This window comes from Eleutherodactylus coqui, chromosome 11 (genome assembly GCF_035609145.1).
Source record: "Eleutherodactylus coqui strain aEleCoq1 chromosome 11, aEleCoq1.hap1, whole genome shotgun sequence".
Lineage (NCBI taxonomy): Eukaryota > Metazoa > Chordata > Amphibia > Anura > Eleutherodactylidae > Eleutherodactylus > Eleutherodactylus coqui.
This window is the reverse complement of record NC_089847.1, coordinates 32554494-32576132: the sequence shown is the minus strand read 5'-3', so window position 1 is coordinate 32576132 and position 21639 is coordinate 32554494. Positions and strand designations below refer to the sequence as shown.

The following is a 21639-nucleotide window of genomic DNA, read 5'->3' as shown; positions in this document are numbered from 1 at the left end:
GCAATTCCTCTACGCAAAAAAAGCAGCACGCTCTATTTTCCTGTGCATTTGTGCTGGGAAAGAACACCTCTGGACTCCTTTTAAACTAATTGGCCATTTTAATAGCTGAGAGTGCAGCACCTGAGGAGATAGCGGGGTAGGAAAGGCCTTGTCATGGGGCTCTACCATCTCCTTCCCTGGGGGTACCACAGGACCCATTCAAGTTACTGCTAGGGGAATTTCACAGGGCAACCCATTACGTGGTTTATTTTAAGTCCTTTGTCACTCATACGCCACCCTTCCGTCCCCTGTGGTGAATCCAGACGTCAGTAATAGAGTCCACACACATGGAAAACGTTTCAGAGAAAAACCGGGAATGGTCGGTAGAGCTCTACTACTTGTAGAACAGTTACAGTCAAACACATTATGCCAGCAGAATAACGGTACAAACAAAATGGTGGTGTGACAGGGATGATTCACAGATCACAGACAAGTCCACAGTCCCAGTTATCTGTGGGGTTCTGCTCCCGGCCACTCTCTCTCCAGCTCTCTACAGGTCAACACTCACACTTAGCGGTAGCACCCAGTACTGCATAGCGGTCTCTCTCTTCTGTATTAGTAGCAAGAAGGCCTGGGTGAATAGGTCCCAGGGCACACATCAGGCCATCGCTCAGCCTCTTACATCTTGGGCACACACAGGCCAATCTGTGTCTGTGTTGATCACATGCAGGCTTGTCAAACTTGCTACTCTGCACCTTGCACTGACTTTTGCAAGAAGACTAACTAACTTGCACTCACCATGCAAACACCTGTATGTCACGTGATCATGTTTCCTATAACAAGATACATTTCCTAGACATCACGCAGACATTAACCCATTCAATGCCGCAGAGGTGCAATACTCATCAAACTCACTCACATAGAAGACATGAACAATGCAAATGCACAAGTCCAACACATTCATAGTTATGGAGGGGCCCGTTAACTCTGGTCCACTACACAGCATCGGTGCAGACGCTAATGGGAATCTGGCCTAACTGAACAAATAGCGTTGCAGTCTGATTTATTTGTTTTAAAACTGAAAGCTAATGGAAGAGAAGCAAGTGGAAAGCTTTGGCCGGGTTCACATCTGCATTAGAACTGCAGTTGGGAGGTTGTGTCTCAGATCTGGCATAATACCGCTGCATGCAGTGCTTCTTCTGTCAGTAAAATGCGGGGAAGCTGAGCAGAAACCGAACAGACCCCATTACAGTCACTGGGTACTGTTGGGTGCCATCATAAGACAGACCCATTCGGCCACTGGGATTCCCCTTTGTTGCTCTATGGAACAGAAAAATGGAACCCCTATTGTAGATGTGAAATTGGCCATATACGAGTATTTAAAAAAAAAAAAAAATTATTCCACCTCTCTGTTTCGAAAACGGCACATAGCAGAACCCACACTTTTTACAGAGAAATGTTACAAAAACTAAAGTGCATGGGGAAAAAATAAATAAAATCCATCCAAGTGTAACTGTTTTGGCTGTACAGTACTTAAGTAGTTGCACCTGCGGCGGGGGCCCTTTTAGGAGGATGCACCTGCGACTCTTACAGCTACAGAAGTGCTGTTGTTAAAATTGGCTATTCTGCAGAATTTTTTTTAATTTTTGCCTCCAAGTTGTGTCAAGTATGTAAATTCATACCCCTGAGTCGGCACCCTCAGCCCCATACGTCGCAGTTCTATGGTTGTAGTTCACCGCCGAATGATCAGTAGGCATTAAAAGAACAAACGTGTATACATTTACAGCATTCCAGCTCTGCCAGTGCTAAAATTGTACCTGGTTTTCCCTGTTGATGAGAGCAGGATTAACCCCTTCAGTCCTGTAAAGTTCACATATTGCTAACAAGAGATCCCCTCATCCCCTGTTGATACATAAAAGATTTGGTTTATAAACCTCGCATTAACATTGAGCACCCAGTAATATTTCTGTAGCAGCAGCTTGAGAACGTCTGCTGTAAACTGCCTGCAGCGAATGCATGTAAATGTGCACATAGCCTCTGAAATCCCGGTAAACAAAGCATCGCTTGCATGAGTCAGCAGTGATCGTCAGACCTCACCAGCACTGCAAAGGTTAAGGTCAGCAGATGATATTTGCTGAAGATCTTTTGCAGAAAATTGGCTGGGAAGAGGAGAAAGGCTCATCCTGTGATTTATGTGTAGTCTGATCCGGACTCGTAAGCCACAGAGAGAGAGGGAGAGAAATATAATGTATTCAGAAGCTGATGAGAAGCCACAACCAATGGGAAGAAGTCAATTGTTAATGAGTAGAAGAGAGGTGGAGGATATACTTCAAGTGTATAACTGTTTAAAGATACGGTGGTGGTGGTGCACGATCATAATCACTCTTTCCTCACCGCAGAGACGCCAGAAAATATGCAAGCGCCTTTTTTTTATGGAGGGAGATAACATCTGATACGAGCGACTAAGGCATTTGATTATGAATCATCCAACATACGATTGCGGTTGCTTTCGAATCAAGGCTGTATGGTGCAAACCTGGGAAATCAAGATCCTGAAGGACTAGACAACCTGAATCTGAAAAGATGGAGAGGGTAAAGGGTCATGTGGACGACGGGCAAGAGGCACAAGAACGCCTCGCCATAGATACGGCAATAAACACGCTTGTAGTCGTTCTCGTATACATTGTGGTCAAAGTGAGCGTGGATGGAATCCGTCAATGGAGAGCGAAGGTATCTATTCTGGTGGTGGGTGCTGGTCCGGTTGGGTTAACGGCGGCCTTGGTAGCTGTCCGCTCAGGAAAAGTGCTTAATTTGACCATTTTGGATGAGCGCTCAAGGACTTCCTTGCTCTGCCGGCCGCAGCAGATCGCCTTGGACCCAAGGAGTGTCAGGTTTCTCTTGGCTTTGGGGGTTGACTTTGATAATATTGAAGGATGTTGGCATAATGATCATTTCTTCACCAAGATTGGCGTTTTCCAGGAGCATCTTCTCAGCATTCTGGAGCAGCGGAAGCAGACGGTGGATATTAGGATATTTCTTGGAACCAAAGTAAGTGTTACAGATGATGCTGTCTTATAAATTTATATAGAACCAACATATTCAGTGGCCCAGTATTGAGATTGTGAGGCCCAAAGGGACAAGGAATGATGCCAGTCTAAATTTGCTTATCAGGCTATATTCACATGGGCGATTATTCCATTCGAGTCTGAGGTGGACAGTACTTGCCCGGAAAAAGAATTATTAATTTGAAAGGGTTCATTCACACAAGCAACTTTTCACTCAGACTGGTGGTCAGAGTTTGAGAAATCGCTGCATGTCCAATTCTCAGATGCGATTAGAACATGTAAGTGTGCCGTGTCCTGCACACGCATGGGGTGTACATGTGCTGCCCGATGGAAGTTGCATCCGAAAATCTCGGGTACAACTCTCTATTGGCCGTGTTAAAACGTAGGAGGAAACCTACATAAAAAATAGGAAGACTGTATAAATGCATACAGTTGTTCGTGGTTCAACTCAAACCAAGATTGCCAGCACTGCAGAGCAACAGTGACTAACCACTGAGTCACCGTGCCCAGAAGTAGCAGAGCAGAATTTGGCAGTTCATATTTTTCTTTTTTTGGTAAATTGTCTGAAATCCAATTCAGATAGTCTGAGTACAACAAATCGCAACATGTCCTATTCTTGTCATTCATTACGCAGCTATCCTCCCAGTATATATAAGTGAGCCAGTGTTACCTTGGTTAGTTATTTCTTTGTCTGAAACTCCTGGCCTATTTTCTACTACATGATCCCTACCATAGAAACGGGCTGCAGGGGGATACAGGAACTTCTGTCACAACTGCCGATGCTAATTATCACCACACAGGTATAATAGAGGAGATCACAGCTCATCCTCCTGACTGTACACTTATAGTCTGCAGCTTATTTAGGTAAATATAGAACATAATCATGATTTCAACTGGCAAAAAGTGGCATAGCCTCAGCTAATGCTGTTCTGATGCATTATGGGATTGATGTGAAATAAAAAAAAAAATCTTACTCATGATGGTGTTTGATAAGAATCAGGCAGAAGGCTGCACTCTTTGGAAGAGACTGTAATGCCCAGAGGAGATCTCTCTATGATGATAGGCAATCAGGTGAGGAGAGTAGAAATTAAAAATGTGTGTTTTGGCCGGAGTGGCCCTTTAACTGTCGACAATTAATAAAATGCATTGTTATGCTAATTTGTCTTACATTGATTCCCTTTGGCGCTCGTGTAATACTGGAAAGATATCTTTTTTCCCCCTGGATAGGTATTTGGAATTTCTGTGGACCTCTTATCAATTTAAGAAGCTCTTACCTGTGCTTGTCCTGCAATCCAAATCCCTACTTCCTCAGCAGGAAGTGTAAGAGCAGCGCAGCACTCCCACTGATTTCAATGGGAGTGAAGCCCACTCTCTGACTTCCTCCTCTGACCAGTGATGACTATGTCCAGCCCGCTGCACTGGACAGCAGGCCAGATGATGAGCTGATGGACAGCGGGCTCCAACAGTGGATTCCCGTCCATCTACCGATGACCTATCTAGGGGATAGATCTGTCCTAATATCATTGTTAGTCTTGCTCCCATTGTCAATGGCATATAGACATCAGACTGTCCCAAACTATCTGCCCTCTGGGGTCCGCTGGAGAACTTTGTAATGCCCCATCACCCTGTTTTGATGTATAATAGTGCTTTTTAGTTAGTATTTTCTATTTATTCAATTGTCACAGACAAATTTATGACTTGACTTTCTTTCAGAAGCTCCAAGATGCACCCTTGGGTACAATATAAAACCCCGTGGGCGAGGATCACTGTGGTTGGTACTGCTAGAAAATGTCTGAAATTTCCTATTTATAAACTGTTGACTTTTATGTTAACTAAAAGGAAATTTCCAGCAGCTGATTGGCATTGAGATCTGAGGGTTCTTTTCGAGATGGCTAGATTTGAGCCAGATGATGAGTGCTGATGAAGATTGGCACTCATGTAGATGGCCTTCACACAGATCATTTCTCCATACTCTTTAATAATTTGCAGTAGCAAGAAATCATCACTCTGTAGGGAGATGTGCTGCCAAGAGCAATCTTATATTGTAATAATTTAATTATGCAACAGCACAAAAGTTCTGGTTACCCTATAAACATGTGTTAAGAGGTTGAAGTAGAACATGTCTTTTTTTGGCCTTACATACTACTAACCCGATAATGGTTGCGTGTAAAGGCTGAGTTACACGCAACAATTATCACTCAAAATTCATCCAAACGATGGCTTTTGAGCAATTGCCGTTGCGTGTAAATGTGTGCCCATCATGCACTTACCATGCATTCTTCGTCCATCGCTGACTTCAGGTCAGCATGAAATCCATCGTCCCTCATAACAGCAGTACATAAGTGATGTATTTAGAGAACAGACCACCTGCTGTTCTCTAAATACATGCAAATGAAGCTAGTTGGCTACTAATGGGCTGATTTTTTTGCATTGGGTAGTAATGGGCTAATGATCACGCAAAACTGTCAGTTTCTGACGAATTTTGAGCAATCATCTTTGCATGTAAATGGACCTTAACGCCAGTCTGGGACTCTCTGCACTGATTGGACAATGTGAGACTGCATAGTAGCGCACTTGCATCTGGTTTTCACACAGTTGTCGTCAATTCCTATTTCTAGGAGTAACCGAGAAACAAGATAGAATTCTAAGAGAAGATGCTCCAGAATTGATATTTCAGGAGTAATGCAATTATTTGCCTAATCAGACACATCAGGAGAGCTGACTTTTCTTTGGGGCTCCTTCAAACTGGTGAGGGTGATATTGCCTTTGCTATCCATATGAAACCCGTGGATGCGAGGCATTTTCATATGAAAACAGCTTTGCATCACTGCAGGGATGAAGGGAATCCCTGACGCGGCTGTCAGAGAATCGCGGAGTTCTCCCATTGTTTTCAATGGGGCCTGCGCTGCTGCCGCTGATCCCATTGAAATCAATGGGCGATTATCGCAGAAAGATAGGACATGCTGCAATGTTTTATTATTTCTCCTGCAGAGCATTGCATCCCCGTGCCATGCCGGTGAACATCGCTAATGTGAATGAACCCATTCAAAAGAACGTGTCTCCTATTTGTGCGTCTTGCAACGCCTAAATCTCGCATGATTTCCTAGCCAGTGTGAAGGCACCTTTAAAGTAGCAGCAAAATATAACTCAAGGAAGCAACCTGAATATGAGGAAGGAATTTAGTTACTTGGGTGCAGTGATGGAAAGCCGATTAGCTGGTTTGCTCACGCATTTCTCATGGAGACTTCTACTGTTCTGTAAGCCTCCACATTTGCTAATTGATGAAGATTCCGCTATTTGTGCTCGGCATTTGTTTCCATAGCAACACGAATACTTGAACCGTTTTACCTTTCTCTTTTTACGCCTAATAGCTTACAAGGGAGGAGTGTTTTTTGTAAGTATTCACTTACAATCTATCCCTTTCAGAGAGCTCTGGTTAGTGGAGAACAGAGGTGATCCCTGGATTTTCTATGGCTTGATGTTGGGTTACACCTAAGCCCCCATGCTTCATGATTATTCTGCAACTCCTCAATATTCATACTTCATGTGCAAAATGTAGAGTTCTGTCCAAGGGCCGTCCATCTGGTGACCTTCAATCCTGTTTTGACACGTGTCTGTTGGAGGAAATGTGTTTTTCATGCAGTTTGAACATACGGTATGTGCGGTCCTTCTACTTTAGGTGAAGCACCTCCTGGATCAGGCTCGTTCAGATAGTCCTTTTGAAAAGTCATTGAAGCATACCAACGACAGTTGTCCGTTTACTAACGAACAAATATCATTGTGTGTAAAAGCAGTTTGCCAATATTAAGTTTATAGAGGAGATCCCACAATCACTGAAAACAGCCATATACTTACTGATACAGGAGGGCAAACATGTGCACCACTTCATCATGCAGGCACCCATACTGCCAAATGAAAATGAGGGAGCCAGTTACACCTGTGGAGGACACAGATGAGACAGCCACTCACACAACCTCCTATATAGTGGGGGGGTGGCTGCTTGGTGTATACTTCTGCACAGAGTAGATACAAAGTGTCAGACCATCCTGATACATGTAGTCCACCATGCAGAAAATCAACCTATGCTGCCATAATAGTTTGGCGGGTTGCCCTGCACCTCAAAAAGTGAACCACATTGGTACTGTCACCCTGGGCTCCCCCCGGCATTTAAAAGACGCACTGCATGTGAATAATACATAATAAATGCGAGTTGGATTTTGGCCAAAATACTTGAGCTCACAAGCCAATCGTCAAGGCTCCTCGCGTTTTGTGCTTCCTTACACTAATATAAATGTATTACAGAAAAGGAAATATAAAAACAAACAATCTCTGAAAACTGCCATATACTTACTGATACAGGAGGGCAAATATGTGCACAACCTCAGCATGCAGGCAGCCATACTGCCAAATGAGGGAGCCAGTTACACCTGTGGAGAACACAGATGAGACAGCCACTCTCACAACCTCCTAATATAGAGGGGATCTCCATGCGTATTCACAAGTTGGTCAAAATGAACTGTGACCAGATAACTTTTGATCAACCAGTGACTTTTTTTTGTCCTTCCACGTATTGCCTGGACTGCCATTCAAGGGGAATGTTGTATATAAGACTGAATTTTGCCTATAGTGCCTACTGCATAGAAAATGAGCAGCCAAGCTCAACTTTCCCCAGTTGAATGGGAAAATCCAGGACTTTTAGTATTTATGACCTATCTTCAGGATAGCTCATTAATAGTTGATCGGTGGGGGTGGGCATTCTCAACAATCAGCTGTTTGCTCTGCGGACTGCTTTGTATGCACTAAAAACACTGTCTATATTGCAGCGGCCTGGGTTGGTACTGCAGACACAACTCTTATTTCATTCAATGAGTGCTGTGCCTGCTGTACCAACCTGGGCCACTGTAATATTGACAGTGCTATTTGATTCCAGCTCTGTCCGGACTGAGGGTGGCCTGGCAAATTGCTGATCAGTGGGAATTCTGAGCAGCGAACTCCTTCCAATCAACTACTGATGACCTATCATGAGGATAGGTCCTCCATAGTAAAAGCCGTGTACCTCTTCAAGTCACCTGTTTTGTCAGAAGTCTCGGGCAGTTTTCGGGACTGCTTTCATAGTGCATGGGTTTTCTCATTACCCCCATTTTTAAAGACAAACCATGCGGCGTATATACCATGACTCTGTTCACATTGCACAGGGAATATGTGTCCTGATGTGTGCATCAAGTGTATATGCATTTCAGCAAGCCTAGGTTTTTGGGGAACATAAACTGTTGCTTGAGAGATTTGGCGACAGCCTATTGATATTGAGAACACATGCACGCGCGACTGAACCATACATGCATATGTGTATGAGGAGTCGGGAGGAATAGCTGTAGGTAGAGCGAGCGATCAGCAGACAACTGCTCCTCAAGCTCTGATCACAGGTGTGCTAAGAATTGGATCACCTCTGGTCTGATATTAATGATCTATCCTAAGAACACGTCATCAATATAGAGGAAAGTTCTGGTGGATTGTCCTCCATACAGCCAAGCAGAATTTATTAAAAAATGGGTAACCACTCTGGCAACTGAAGAGTAAGGCTGTATTCACATGGGCAATCTTCCTGGTGAGAGTTCTGTTCAATTTTGAGATGAACAGAACTTACACGGGAAAATTAAACCATTTGGATCGGTTAATTCACACAAGCAAATTTTCTCTTGTACCATAGTCTGAGTTTTATAAATCGCGCCTAAATGTCCTATTTTTGTGCGACTCTTGTTCAAGAATCTCTCATTTTTGTATGAAAGCGTAAAAAAAACACACAGGAAGTGCAGAGCAGTGTACATCCATCTTACATTGAACACATGAAAAATGGTCACTTTTTTCACTAAGAAAATTGCACTCACCTCTGTGGATACAACAGGGGCATGAAGCACACACTGATGGCAGTGTGTGCATCTGGGATCTTCGTCCCCTCTTCCCCTCACTTCTCCTCTTTGGTTCCGCAAGAGGTGAGGAAAAGGGAGGAAGTGCTGCTGCGGGCGCACACACTTCCGCTGGCAGCTGCGCTGAGAGGAGCGTTGGCACTGTGAAGACTAGTAAGAGGTAAGTATATGGGTCTTAGGGGGCACGCTAATACTATGGGGCTTCTGTGGCTGACAGCTATTGCTGGGGATACTGTGGGGGATCACTACTATTGCTGGGGATACTGTGGTGGATCACTACTATTGATGGGGATACTGTGGGGGGGTCACTACTATTGCTGGGGATACTGTGAGGGGGTCAATACTATTGGGGATACTGTGGGGGGGTCACTACTATTGTTGGGGATACTGTGGGAGGGTCACTACTATTGCTGGGGATACTGTGGGGGGGGGGGGGGGTCACTATTATTGCTGGGGATACTGTGCGGGGTCGGTCACTATTATTGTTAGGGATACTGTGGACGGGTCATTTGCTTGGGCTTCTGTGGGTGGTCACTATCACTGGGGCTGGTATAGGAGAGCGCTAATACTATTGGGGTGCTGTGGGGGTCACTATTATTGCTAGGGCTGGTATAGGGGACACTATTACTACCAAGACCGCTCTGCACTTATCAGCATACCTCAAGCTGGCTTAATATGAGATGTATAGATATATTTATTTAAAAAAACGTGTGCGGTATGGTCACATCCGTAACGACCTGTTCAATAAATTGAAAAAAAATGCTTATTTTATTAATTTCGCCTCAGAAAAAAAATGCAATAAAAATTATTTAAAAAGCTGGTGGCAATAAAAACTACAGCTCACTATGCAAAAATCAAGCCCTCCACAGAGCTCCATAGAAAAATAAAACTGTTAGGCCTCCCTCAACGCTGTGTTTACTGCAATTTCAGCAGCGCTGGCATGCATTATGCCAGTGTTTTGGCTGCGTTTTCACTACAGCTGATAATGCAGTCAAGGAAGCTGGGGAAAAAAATATCAAATACTCACCTAGCAGGTGCCATCCGCTGCCCCTGCAGGCTTCTAGTTAATTGTCTGTGCCTGCAGAGCAGGTAATTGGGTTTCAAGACCACGCCTCCAGCAGAGAAATTGCTCTGATTGGCTGAGCCATGAGCCAATCATTCATTGAATGGCTGTTATTGGTGCATCCAGCGCTGGCTGTGTTTGGTGCTGGATTAGCCAATCAGAGCAATCTCTTGCTGGAGGTGGAGGTCTTCAAACTCCGTCACTAGCAAAAGATCCTCTGACAAGTACCCAAAGCCCCGGAGAGCAGCGCCAGGGACCCAGACAGCGTCAGCATTGGTGAGTATAACTTCTTTTGGTTGTGCTGCGTTTTCAGCAGTGCTGCTAATGCTGCCCATTCGTTTCAATAGGTGACGCAGGGCTGAAAGTGGCCAAAGATAGAACATGCGTTGCTGTTGAATATACTTGCGTTTTGACGCTTGTGTGAGCAGCCCCATTGAAATGATTGTGAACCTTGTACAATGTTAGTACAGTGTTGAAAAGGCAGCTCTAAACGCTGTAAAAAAAAAGTCTGTGAGGCAGGCCTTATTATAAAAAAACAAAAATTAAAACAATTATTTTTATTGTGGAAAAACTATATAGATTTCTCCCACCACCCTGAAAAAAAAATCAGACCAGAATAGATCATCTTATTAATGGGTTAAATGGGGAGTATTGTGAGTTTTGCACTATGGGACCTACTGCAAGGCTTGGCTTTGTTTTACCTATTGTCTTGCTGATATGACCAAGAGCGATTTAGAAGGTATACCTGGAACATTCAAGTACAATGATTTATAGTAAAGAACTTAAATTGTTCTTATAACCAAATGAGGCTTCTTCTCCAGGGATTACAGATAAAGATCCAATTTTTGCATCTAGTGGAAAGTGTCTGGCAACAACAAAATAACCCTTTCCAAGGCAAACTCCTTTCTCCTGTGTTGCCTGTGCTCAATTGGATTTGGTTTAAAGACCTTATTTATCCTTTCAATGCCAGGATTCAACCTTCACCATTTTTCTTCCTCCGTCTGGAAGTTGCATAGAAATTTTCCAGTGTTTTTCATCGTGCTTCTTAAAGTACACACACGGACTATTACCCAACCTCCCAAAACTGCATGGAAAAATCCTCAACAGAGAGGCTGTAATAAACCAACATCTGGAAAATCACTGATCCGAAAAGTTGATAGTGCGGAAAAACTTCTAAAAATAGTTAGACGTGTTCGGTGTGTAGATTGTTGTATAACTATCTGCAATGCTAGAGTGTATGTGCGATATATATATATATATATATATATATATATATATATATATATATATATATATATATATATATATATAATATATATTGATCGGTTATAATATTTAAGGCGTCATCCGGGTTATAAAAAGTGATGTTGGTCTTCAGGATGAGCCTTTAATATCTGATTACTGGTGTTCAACTTTTGGCACAGCTGTTTTGAAGAGGCTGCAGTCCTGTAACATCTTCCAAGCATGAACCAGAGCGGAAACGCATTTAAACATTGAACACCCTCCTCTTTATAGCAGCATTCATACAAAAAATATATAATATATATATCTACAACATGCACATTGTTCATGCTGACCAATCACAAGGAAGGTAGGTGGTTCAAAAAGCTGAAAACGTCTTGTAAAGAACCTACCGTATAGGTGTAATATTGTTAGCTTGTACGGTGCAGAGATACAAAAGAACATAAATCATTTATAGAGTTCCCATAGTTGTACACCAAAGCTTCACCTACTAGAGGAACCACAAGAAAACTTGTCCTAAAAGTTTTTAAGTGGAGAGACTTGGGCGGAAAATGAGCACCAATAAAGTAAAGCTGAAGTGAAGGTTCTTGATGGGGAGCTAAACCTAGTAACTCCGGTGAGTTGGAAATTTTTTTCAATGCTTCCAAATATGCTCCAAATTTTGGGTGCTGACTGCTTTCCCCCACGGACAGTTCTTCCAACCTGTAAACTGAGTCTTTTTTGCCAATTAAAAGTTTAATGGAGGGGGGCTCAGGATTTCTACTGAGTAGCAGGATAAGCAGTTTGGCTGCTGTGATCATTTGGGTAGCTAAATCGCCTTTTTTGGGTTGACAAGTCTTTAGAGGGGCCCAAAGAAGGATGAGAGGGGCTGTAAGTGCAGCGTCCATGGAGTGGGCCCACAGCCGAGGAGACAGCGGGGTAGAGAAAGGCCTTGTCATGGGTAGCTCTACCATCTCCTCCCCTGGCTGTAGTTCGGGATCTGACTACATTAGGTTGGCACTATATGAATAAAGATTATTTCTCTTCCTCCTTACAGTATACACAATGAGTTTGTTCCTTACTCAGAGCTGTGTGGCTGGCGGTATGTGAATCTTCAATCATTTTTGTCTTATCTGCTCTACTCATTAGAGTGCAGACAATACAGGATGCTTGAAGATTCACATACCACACAGCTCTGAGTAAGGAATAAACTCATGGTTGATTAAAAGTGTAGGAAGGATCAGTGTGGCGAGGGGTTGGGGGGCATGTAACTACACCCCAAAGTTTTTAAGTAGTAGTACTGCAAAAAAAAAAAAGAAAAGTTTTTGTATTGTAGTAATCGTACTGGCTCATGGAATAAAGTTCTGTCATTTTGCTGCAGTGTGTACACCATAGAAACAAACCTCCCACCCCCGATTGGCGGAATGTCGTTTGTTTTTTTTCTTCCATTTTACAACAATTTGGAATTTTTTAAAGTTTTTCAGTGCATTTAAATGTTATATTAGTACTACTGAAAAACACAACTTGTCTTGAAAAAAACAAGCCGTCCGACATATACATTAATGGATAAAAAAAGTTATGATTTAAAAAATGTGTTTTTTTTTTAAGTGGGGAGGAAAAAAAAAAAGGAAGATAAAGGAAGAAGAAGAAAAGGCTATGGCCTTAAAGGGTTAGGGAACCAAGTGATTGTTTTGTATAGGACTGTGCTATAGGCCCATATGAGCTTTGGGGCAATACACTGGAGAGGAGGTGCTTCTGTGGGCTCACCCTGGTTATTGCTTGGTTTCTGGTTACTATAGCAGCTTTTCTAAAGGTTGTAACTCAACTTTCCAGATACCAGAATAGCAAAACTACTTATTTATACAGCAATATGCACATTTGGATTATATGTATATAAAGAGGCAGAATAGCTGTTCAAGAGTCTGATTAAAGCTGGGTGAAATTCCCCATTGGACCAATAATGGTGGCCATGTTGGTTATCATCCCGTTGTCCTTCATCTTTCCTTACGCAGGATTTCTAGCAAGTTGATAACAGGATGACTGAAGTCAATTCATGTGTTGAAAGTTTTCTATATCGCTATATAAAACTACTTGAAGTACATATTAGTCTATGCCCACAGTGTTTGTTACAGTCCTCTCACTTCATGACAGCTCTTCGGAAATGTACCCTGCTCAAACATCTTGTGGAGGGCAATCGAGGCAAATATTTAAACAGTAACGCTATGTTCCTATTAACCGATGAGACTGGAACCTACCATATAATTGGGCAATAGCCATCCAACAAGACAGCCAGTCAGACCAGTCTTCCCAGTACAGAACAATGACTTTATTAAAAACATGCCAACACAAAGCCAAATTAATTAGTTTAAAAACATATGTCAACTCCGATAAGCGTTGCCGGAGTGTGAATCTGTAGTTTACATACTAAAGTCCAACTTATTAATGCAAATAAAAAATCCCACAAGCGATTAAATATCGAGGACTCTTTCCAATTGAAAGAAGTAAACTTTATTTAATCAAATATCCCTAGCTCTGTTTTCCTCTGGCGTTGACTCAGTTGGTTATCTGCCACAGCTAGCTCTGTTTGGCCTCTTTATTAACACAATAGGCAAACACATAAAAATGCTGCTTATTTGCCAAGTGCTTTTCTAGTTATTTATTCCAATTACCGCTAACCACTTCACTAGCTTCTGTTTATACCATCCGAAGAAGGCAATGCAAAATGACATGAGTTTAGATGAATTCTGCTCTAATGAAGGAATTTTTATAGGAAAAACAAATTTATACCAGTAGTTTTTACGTTCTTTGATTCTCTGTCCCTTTTAAAAAGGTAATCTAATCACTTTCCAGCCTTGTATAGTGCAGTGGGCAAGACCCACTATATTACTGATTTGTTTGACTTTGGGCTGCTTTAAGGGGTCTGCTTGTTTTTCCCCCAGTTTCTCTAGCACTAGATTTGGTGCAGTAATGTCTGGCCCTCTGGGACCATGCTGTGGTGCCTTTTGGCCCGCCTAGATCAGTCAAGGACATGGTCAGTATAATAGGCAGAGTTTAGGCAGTACGGTAGATCAGATTGGAGGTCAGGGCATACAAAAATCAGTCTAGACTTAATCAGGAAAAAAAGGTCAAAGTTGGGACAGGCAGTTTTTTTCCCAAGAGCTGGGCATATGGGCAAGAGTCAAACCAGGTAGCAAGTAGAATACTGAAATGTCTTTACTTGGAACTTTCTTCTCGGGCATCTTACAGTAGGAGAAGAGCCAGGATAGGGTGGAGATGGGAAAGCTGGGTGTGTGCATTGGCCCTATAGGAGATGGACCAGGCATGTGCACAGCCAATAGGCAGAAATGGCAGCTGAGGAAATGGTTCATTGTGTACTACACAGAAGACACCAAGCCGGAGGATGTTGATGGCCGTGACCTGTAGGAAGAGAAGATGAGATGTCCTACCAGCCATAACACCTTGAATGGATATCAATGAGGTGAAGAAAGAATGCCATATAGTATGGAAACTTGACTTCTCAATTGGATTATTTTGATGTGACGTGGTGATGTAGGCCACTTAATCTTTTTTAGAAGCTGAAGTTGTGTCCTATAGGTGTGCACTCGGCCTCATTTAATGTGGAATATGAGATAGTCTGCCTAAAACTAAATTTGAAAAGAACTTAATGTATATCCCTTTTGACAGTCATGGTGCATTGTACAAGTCCTTCAGAGAAGAGAAATTTGAAGGCTTGAATCACAACTTGCATCATCAATCCCTATATGCCCAACGTTTGTCTAGCTGGAGGCATTGGTTTATGTAAAAGTGGATTATGGTTTACAGTGTAGGGTTCTTTAACATAAATCAAATGCAGACTGGGGACTGACTGATGGGCAGCTTTCTTGTTTGGTGGCTGTTTTGGGGATTTTCAATATAAATGCTGATAATAGCAGAAGACAAAGCTCAAGGCCTTAATCCTACTTGGAAATCATTTGTCTGTGCTGAAGTCTATAATGCGCGACTAGCTATGATGCTGGAGATGAGGTGTTTCTTTGGGTTGTGCTGGTTTCTTTCTTCTTACCATTTACAGTAGGGGTCCAGGTCCTACAGAAGTTTATTTGCCACCTTTTTCAGAAGATTTTTGTGTTCTGCGAATGGCAGCCTACCATTATAGGATAAACTCTAGTTATAATTCAGTGGTAACTTGCTACTGTAACCATAACAGAGGTTAACCATAACAGTAATTTTCTGTGCAATCATGTTGGTGTATGACTATTGCTCCATCTAGTCACTTCTGTTAATGCATGACACGGCAGGTATTGTCCTATAATCCCCATTGCATAGCCTCTGAAAGCTTTACAGACGCCAGTGTGCATTAAAGCTGTCTATCGTCATAAAACATGTCTCAGCCGATGCAACGGAGTTTGAGCTCTGATGAGAATTTTAATGACCTTGAGAACCGTTCACGATCCCATGATGGGAGCAAGGATGCAAGTTGATTCCCATCTGTTCAATGCGATGGCAAATATCTTGTAGCCTCCTTATTTTTCTCTCCCTTGGCTCAATTTGCTTGGAAAGTTCAGGATGGTAACTTGTTTATTACCAGTGCAAGGATAAAGCAATAGGTCCTAAACCAACTTGGGCTTACCTTTTATACAATCCATGTGAATTCCCTTGGTTATGCTGCAGTAGCCATCTAGCTCTCTCTACATAAGGTTTCATTCGCAGGGGTGAGTTTAATGTCAGTGTTCCGTCCAAGTTGGGATTGACAAGACAATTGTTAGGTGGATTCACAACTGGCTGAGTGATCGTACTCAAAGATTGGTCATAAATGGCTGCACATCCAAGTGGAAGAATGTATCAAGTGGGGTACCACAAGGCTCTGTCCTAGGCCCAGTGGTGTTCAACATTTTAATAAACGATCTAGAGGATGGAATTGATGAGAAATTTGCTGATCAAATTTGCTGATGACACAAAGCTAGGAGGGATAGTTAACACTAGGGAAGAGAGAGCGTATTCAAAAAGATCTAGAAAAGCTTGAACAGTGGGCAGCGACTAACAGAATGGTATTTAACAAGGAGAAATGCAAAGTCCTACATCTGGGCCAGAAAAATAAAAAAAGCACATACATAATGGGAGGAATTCAGCAAAGCAGCAGCACATGTGAAAAAGACTTGGGTATACAAATAGATCATAGACTGAACATGAGTCAACAGTGTGATGCAGCAGCCAAAAAGGCCAACACAATTCTGGGATGTATGAAGAGAAGCCTAGAGTCTAGATCATGTGAGGTAATAATCTTCACTTCTTTTCCATAGTCAGACCTCATCTGGATTACGGTGTCCAGTTCTGGGTGCCCCACTGTAAAAAAAAAAAAGACAGACAAACTGAAGCAAGTTCAGAGAAGAGTTACCAAGATGATGAGCAGTCTGCCAATCATGTCTCATGAAGAACGGTTAAAGGATCTGGGAATGTTTAGCTTGCAAAAAAAGAAGGCTGAGAGGATACTTAATAGCTATCTACAAATATCTGAAGGGCTGTCACACTGCAGAGGGATCAGCCCTATTCTCATCTGCACAAGGAAAGACTAGAAGCAATGGGATGAAACTGAAAGAGAGGAGACACAAATTCGATATTAGGAAAAACTTTTTGACTGTGAGGGTGATCAATGAATGGAACAGGTTACCACGGGAGGTGGTGAGTTCTCCTTCATTGGAAGTGTTTAAACAGAGGCTGGACAAATATCTGTCTGGGATGATTTAGTGAATCCTGCACCGAGCAGGGGGTTGGACCAGATGACCCTGGAGGTCCCTTCCAACTCTACCATTCTATGGTTCTATGAAATTTGCAACTGAGAGAACGGACACCCACCTCCCTTTTATTTTTCACAAACTGATGGTCTATGTTAAAAATTGCAGCATGTCCTATTTTGGTGCGGTTTCACCCAAATCATCCATTGAAGTCAATAAGTGCATGATAAAACGAAATGCACTGTGTGTGTGTGTGTGTGTGTGTGTGTGTGTGTGTTCCTGTTTTCTTTGCACGTACCCATTGGCTTCAAGAGACCTCAATTGGGCCACCTTCCATTTTTGTTTACGCAGATAAAAATCTGAATACACTTTCACATTAAAAATACAGCAAAAGATGAAAAAAAAAACGCTCATACACTCGCTTTGGAATCCGTCCATTTTTCACTAACAGAAATCACACTCTGCTGTGTGAATAAGACCTAAATGGTAATCTGTTACCGCATTCTGGGGTGGAAATCGCCCATCACACAACTGGATGAGTCTGTGCTGTCAGTTCCTACCACTACTGACTTGTGAAGCTACTACTACCTCCAGACCTCTTTCCTAGGCCTTCCCTATAGGCATTCTGCTGGTGGTAAATCAATACATTCCACTGAAAATACATTCCAATCAAAAACTTCATAAATTAGATATTTGCATGATTTTGCTTTTACTTAATGCATTTTTTCAAGAAGAATATCCAAACTTTCTGTATTTTATGCTAGAACTTTTCATATATATTTTATAGACAGGAGCTCAATATAGACTATTTTATTTACGTGCACTCTGGAAGGAGTTACTGTATCATCGCTTTATGGAGAAAGTCCTTAAGAATATCTTCTTAACTTAATAGATCTTCAAACAGAACTGCTGAAATGGGGATAAAATTGAAGGGTCGGATAATCCCAAATATAGATATGAAGGCAGTGAAGTATTGAGCGTGAAGAAACTGTAAATGCGGCAGAACAAATCTCCTAGAAGGAGCCCACAGGAGATCTGAACCGTATAAATATTATAGAAGAAGATAGAATTTCGCCGACTATCTGCTTTTCTTCGGTAGAACACATAAAAATTGTAATGTGATCCATCAGAAATGGTCCTAATGTGTTGCCCCGAAAATAAGACCTACCTCGATAATAAGCCCTACCATGATTTCCGAAGAGAGGTGCTTGAAATATAAGCCCTCCTCTGAAAATAAGCCCTAGCTACACTACAAGAAAGAAAAATAAAAAATGCTCACCTCGCAGGCGCTGTCCTGGTCCCTCTCACTGCGCTTCGGCAGTTTTCCATGTCGTCCTTACCAGTGACAGAGCATTCTCTTCCTAGTAACGAGGGTTGAATACCCCGCCTCCAGCAAGGGATTGCTGTGATTGGCTGAGGCCGTGGTCCTGTGCCAATCACAGCTATTTACTGCTGCTTCAGTGGTCCAGTACCGCGGAACTTGACAGGCGACGTCACCCAGCCAGAAGGACTGGTGACCTCCTGTAAACCTATCGTGAGCATCTAATATAGAAGCTCTGAGACAGGTTTACAGGACGTCACTGATAAAGTCCCTGCCTCCCTCCCATTGACTGCAGCTGTCATCACATGCGTAAACAATCCATGTTACCGCTGCAGCAGTAATATAAGCGGGAGACTGGAGCAACGGCCACTGGTGGCAGGGGAGCAGCATACAGCCAGAGGTGAAAATTTAATTTTGTTATATTCCAGGTGTCCCCTTACTGCCACAAATGTCAGGGGGTTCTTGAGTGGAAAAGTGGGGGGAGGGGGGGGGGGGGGTCACTAAATGCGGTCACTACCCCGCCGCTGGTCGCATGCTCGCTCCAATATATCCTACCGTGTAAAAGGGCCTTTAGGAGGCTAGATCCCCTCACATTTTGACATTCTGACCCTAACTCAATAAAGTTACAACCAGTGAAAGGTTTAATTGAGGAATATTTCCAGGATGACACAATTGGTACTTTGCTTTTGTTACACGGCACTATGGAACATGAACATTCATCCCATGTAAGGGCAGCTTCTCCACTGTGAAGCCCAGCAATAAAACTTTTGTTGCCTGTTTAAAGGACAACCACAAGCTGTATGTAGTTGAATACTTGTTTGCTGGATTTTATGATCTACACCAGGCTGGGTTTGGTTTCTCGAATGCCACTTACGTTCCTGTGAATGGAGCGCTGGCTGAGCATGTGCTGTCGGCGCTCCATTCAGCCGCCTCCTCAGTGTGGGGAATGCAGTCACCTTCAGCGAGGACAGGGGACCCATGTTCTCAGTATTGGCGGGGGTCTCAGTGGTGAGACCCCCAACCGATCAACCAATTATACCCCATCCTGTGTCGTACTACCCCTTTAACAAAAATGATTACATAAAAATTATGGCCAACTGTAAGACCATCTTGAAGGGGTTGTCCGCTTTACACAATGCCTTTAAAACTTGAGTGATGACTCCTCACAAGGCAAATTTTTTAGTTATCACAATGAACCTCATCAACTGGAAAACAATACTAAAGTGCAGTGCCTGCAGGGATGCAATTCTAAAAACTTCTAGGAAGCAGAATTGTCTGGTTTTCAATACCGCTGTTTTTTTTTAAGGAACACATAAGGTTTACAGGAGACTTAACTGGAAGCTCGTATGCTCTGATCCAAAGTCGGTCATCTGCGTTCCATGTGCCATTTATAATGCTGGTGTCTTCTCTAATAGAAGGCCCCAATTGAACCCCTACGTCTGCTATGGCTGCGCTATATATATATATATATATATATATATATATATATATATATATATATATATATATATATATATATATATATATAATTTTTTAATACTTACCCCCCCACCCCATGGATTGTAAATGAATGCATATTGTACTCTTCATCTTCGGGCATCCAATCAGAGCATTTATGTTTTAGGGTTTATAGACATGTTTATCTGCTTAGTCAAAGGAATGTTGGTAAGCAACCCCTGAAGTTTTATAATTAGTAGGGGGTCCAACCGCCAGTACCTCACTGGAACCACTGGTTGGGGAATAGCCAGGCCCACTTTTTAAATAGATAATAAAGCACTTGCGGCAAACCGGATATACTGCCTACCACAGGATCAAAGAGGGCGATGCATGACACCATTGTTCTTTGCACACTAAAATGTCTCAAAGTTTTTAGAATGTAAATTTTGTAGAATCACAAAATTCTGGCCAGATTCTTACATATTTGTTTTGTTTTTTTAGTTTACAGAAGAATACATAAGAAAAATCTCACAAGGGGAATGGCCAAAGATAATCATAGTTGCTGATGGATCTTGTGGAGAGTCAAGTTCACTTTTGGGCGTCAACTCTGAATATATTGTGGAATCGTGTAATGCATATGGAGCCAATGCAGTGTTTGAAAGACTGGACCAGAGGCAGGTAATGCATTATATGACTTGTATTATACTGAAATGGAGAAACTATGCCAGAATCTATGGGGCATGTTTACTAAGACTGGCATTTCTTATGCCTTAGTAAAATTCCGGCGGAGTAAGATGTGACAAATTTTATTAAGAGGCACATGCCTCTTAATAAACTTGTTGCAGCTCTGGCCACCCTGTGCACCAAAAAGTCAAATCTATGCCATCTCCAGGCTGGCATAGTTTTGGTATAATTTGTGTTTGTATGCACACTAGACAGACAGAAATTACAAATTTTTGCAGAATTTCCTTTTGCACAGGAAATCTGCTCCACGTGCCATGTTGACTTTTTTCCCTCTAAACGCAAGTGATAAGAACTCGTAGATCTCAATAAGAAACAAATGTTAGGTACCTTAGTTACTTGGATTTGAGGATTAATCTATTTTATTATATTGCTTAGATTTAGTACTGTATGTTTCTATACACTACACTATCATATATCCTAAACCAAACCCCTCTGTACTCCGCCTGATAACATGCTCCCTGCCTTACTGACTGCAATCCCTGTTTGCCACAATCAACCGCCCCTTGCAGTCATAGATTCGGACACTATTTGGCACAATTTGACCATTGTTTGTGTATAGCATCCCTCACTCTCCACCTCGCCGTACCTTGCACATCTCCAGCCCCTTTACCTTCTGTATCACCCCATTATCTGTAGTATGTAAGCTCGTTTGAGCAGGACCCTCCCCCCTACTGTCTTCATCACTTGCTTCCTACATGTAACCATGGTTTAGTTTGTTTCCTCCTGCTTTTTAAGTGCTGCAGAATATGTTGGTGCTATATAAATATTAGGGGGGTCACCAGGCCAGAGTGTTATCTGTGCTATATATTTCTCATACTTCCCAGTCACGCATGAATCCTCTTGAAGAATGTAGGCCTCCCCTGGTGCGTTCCATCCGCCGTAACTCGGCGCTGTGAAGCGTGATGACGTCATTACGCTATGACAAACATGCCGTTTGGACATGTGTGACAGGAGGCAAGGAGAATTCTTACTCCTGTGCGTTCCACCAGCCGAAATGGAGCGCCGCGAGCGTAATGACGTCATCGCGCGACGTTAACACACGTGATACGTCACATGAGCGACCCGGATCAGGACGCCGGCACAACAGCGGACTGACCTGCATGTTAGGAGGAGGGAGGAGTAATAAGGTAATTGACATAAGGAATATGATTGTGTAT

The 21639-nt window shown here is 42.5% G+C and overlaps 1 protein-coding gene across 2 annotated transcripts in view; it reads left to right on the top strand.

The window, feature by feature from the left end:
- The first annotated feature begins 2099 nt into the window (after positions 1 to 2099).
- Positions 2100 to 21639, top strand: part of LOC136582540 (uncharacterized) — a 57455-nt gene continuing 37915 nt past the window's right edge. The window contains exons 1-2 of one of the 2 annotated variants that reach the window (XM_066583681.1): positions 2100 to 3026; positions 20240 to 20416. In XM_066583681.1, the coding sequence (XP_066439778.1) occupies positions 2562 to 3026; positions 20240 to 20416 (642 nt within the window). In that variant the 5' untranslated portion in view covers positions 2100 to 2561. The remainder of the gene's footprint in view (positions 3027 to 20239; positions 20417 to 21639) is intronic. The other variant, XM_066583680.1, reaches the window with a different exon arrangement.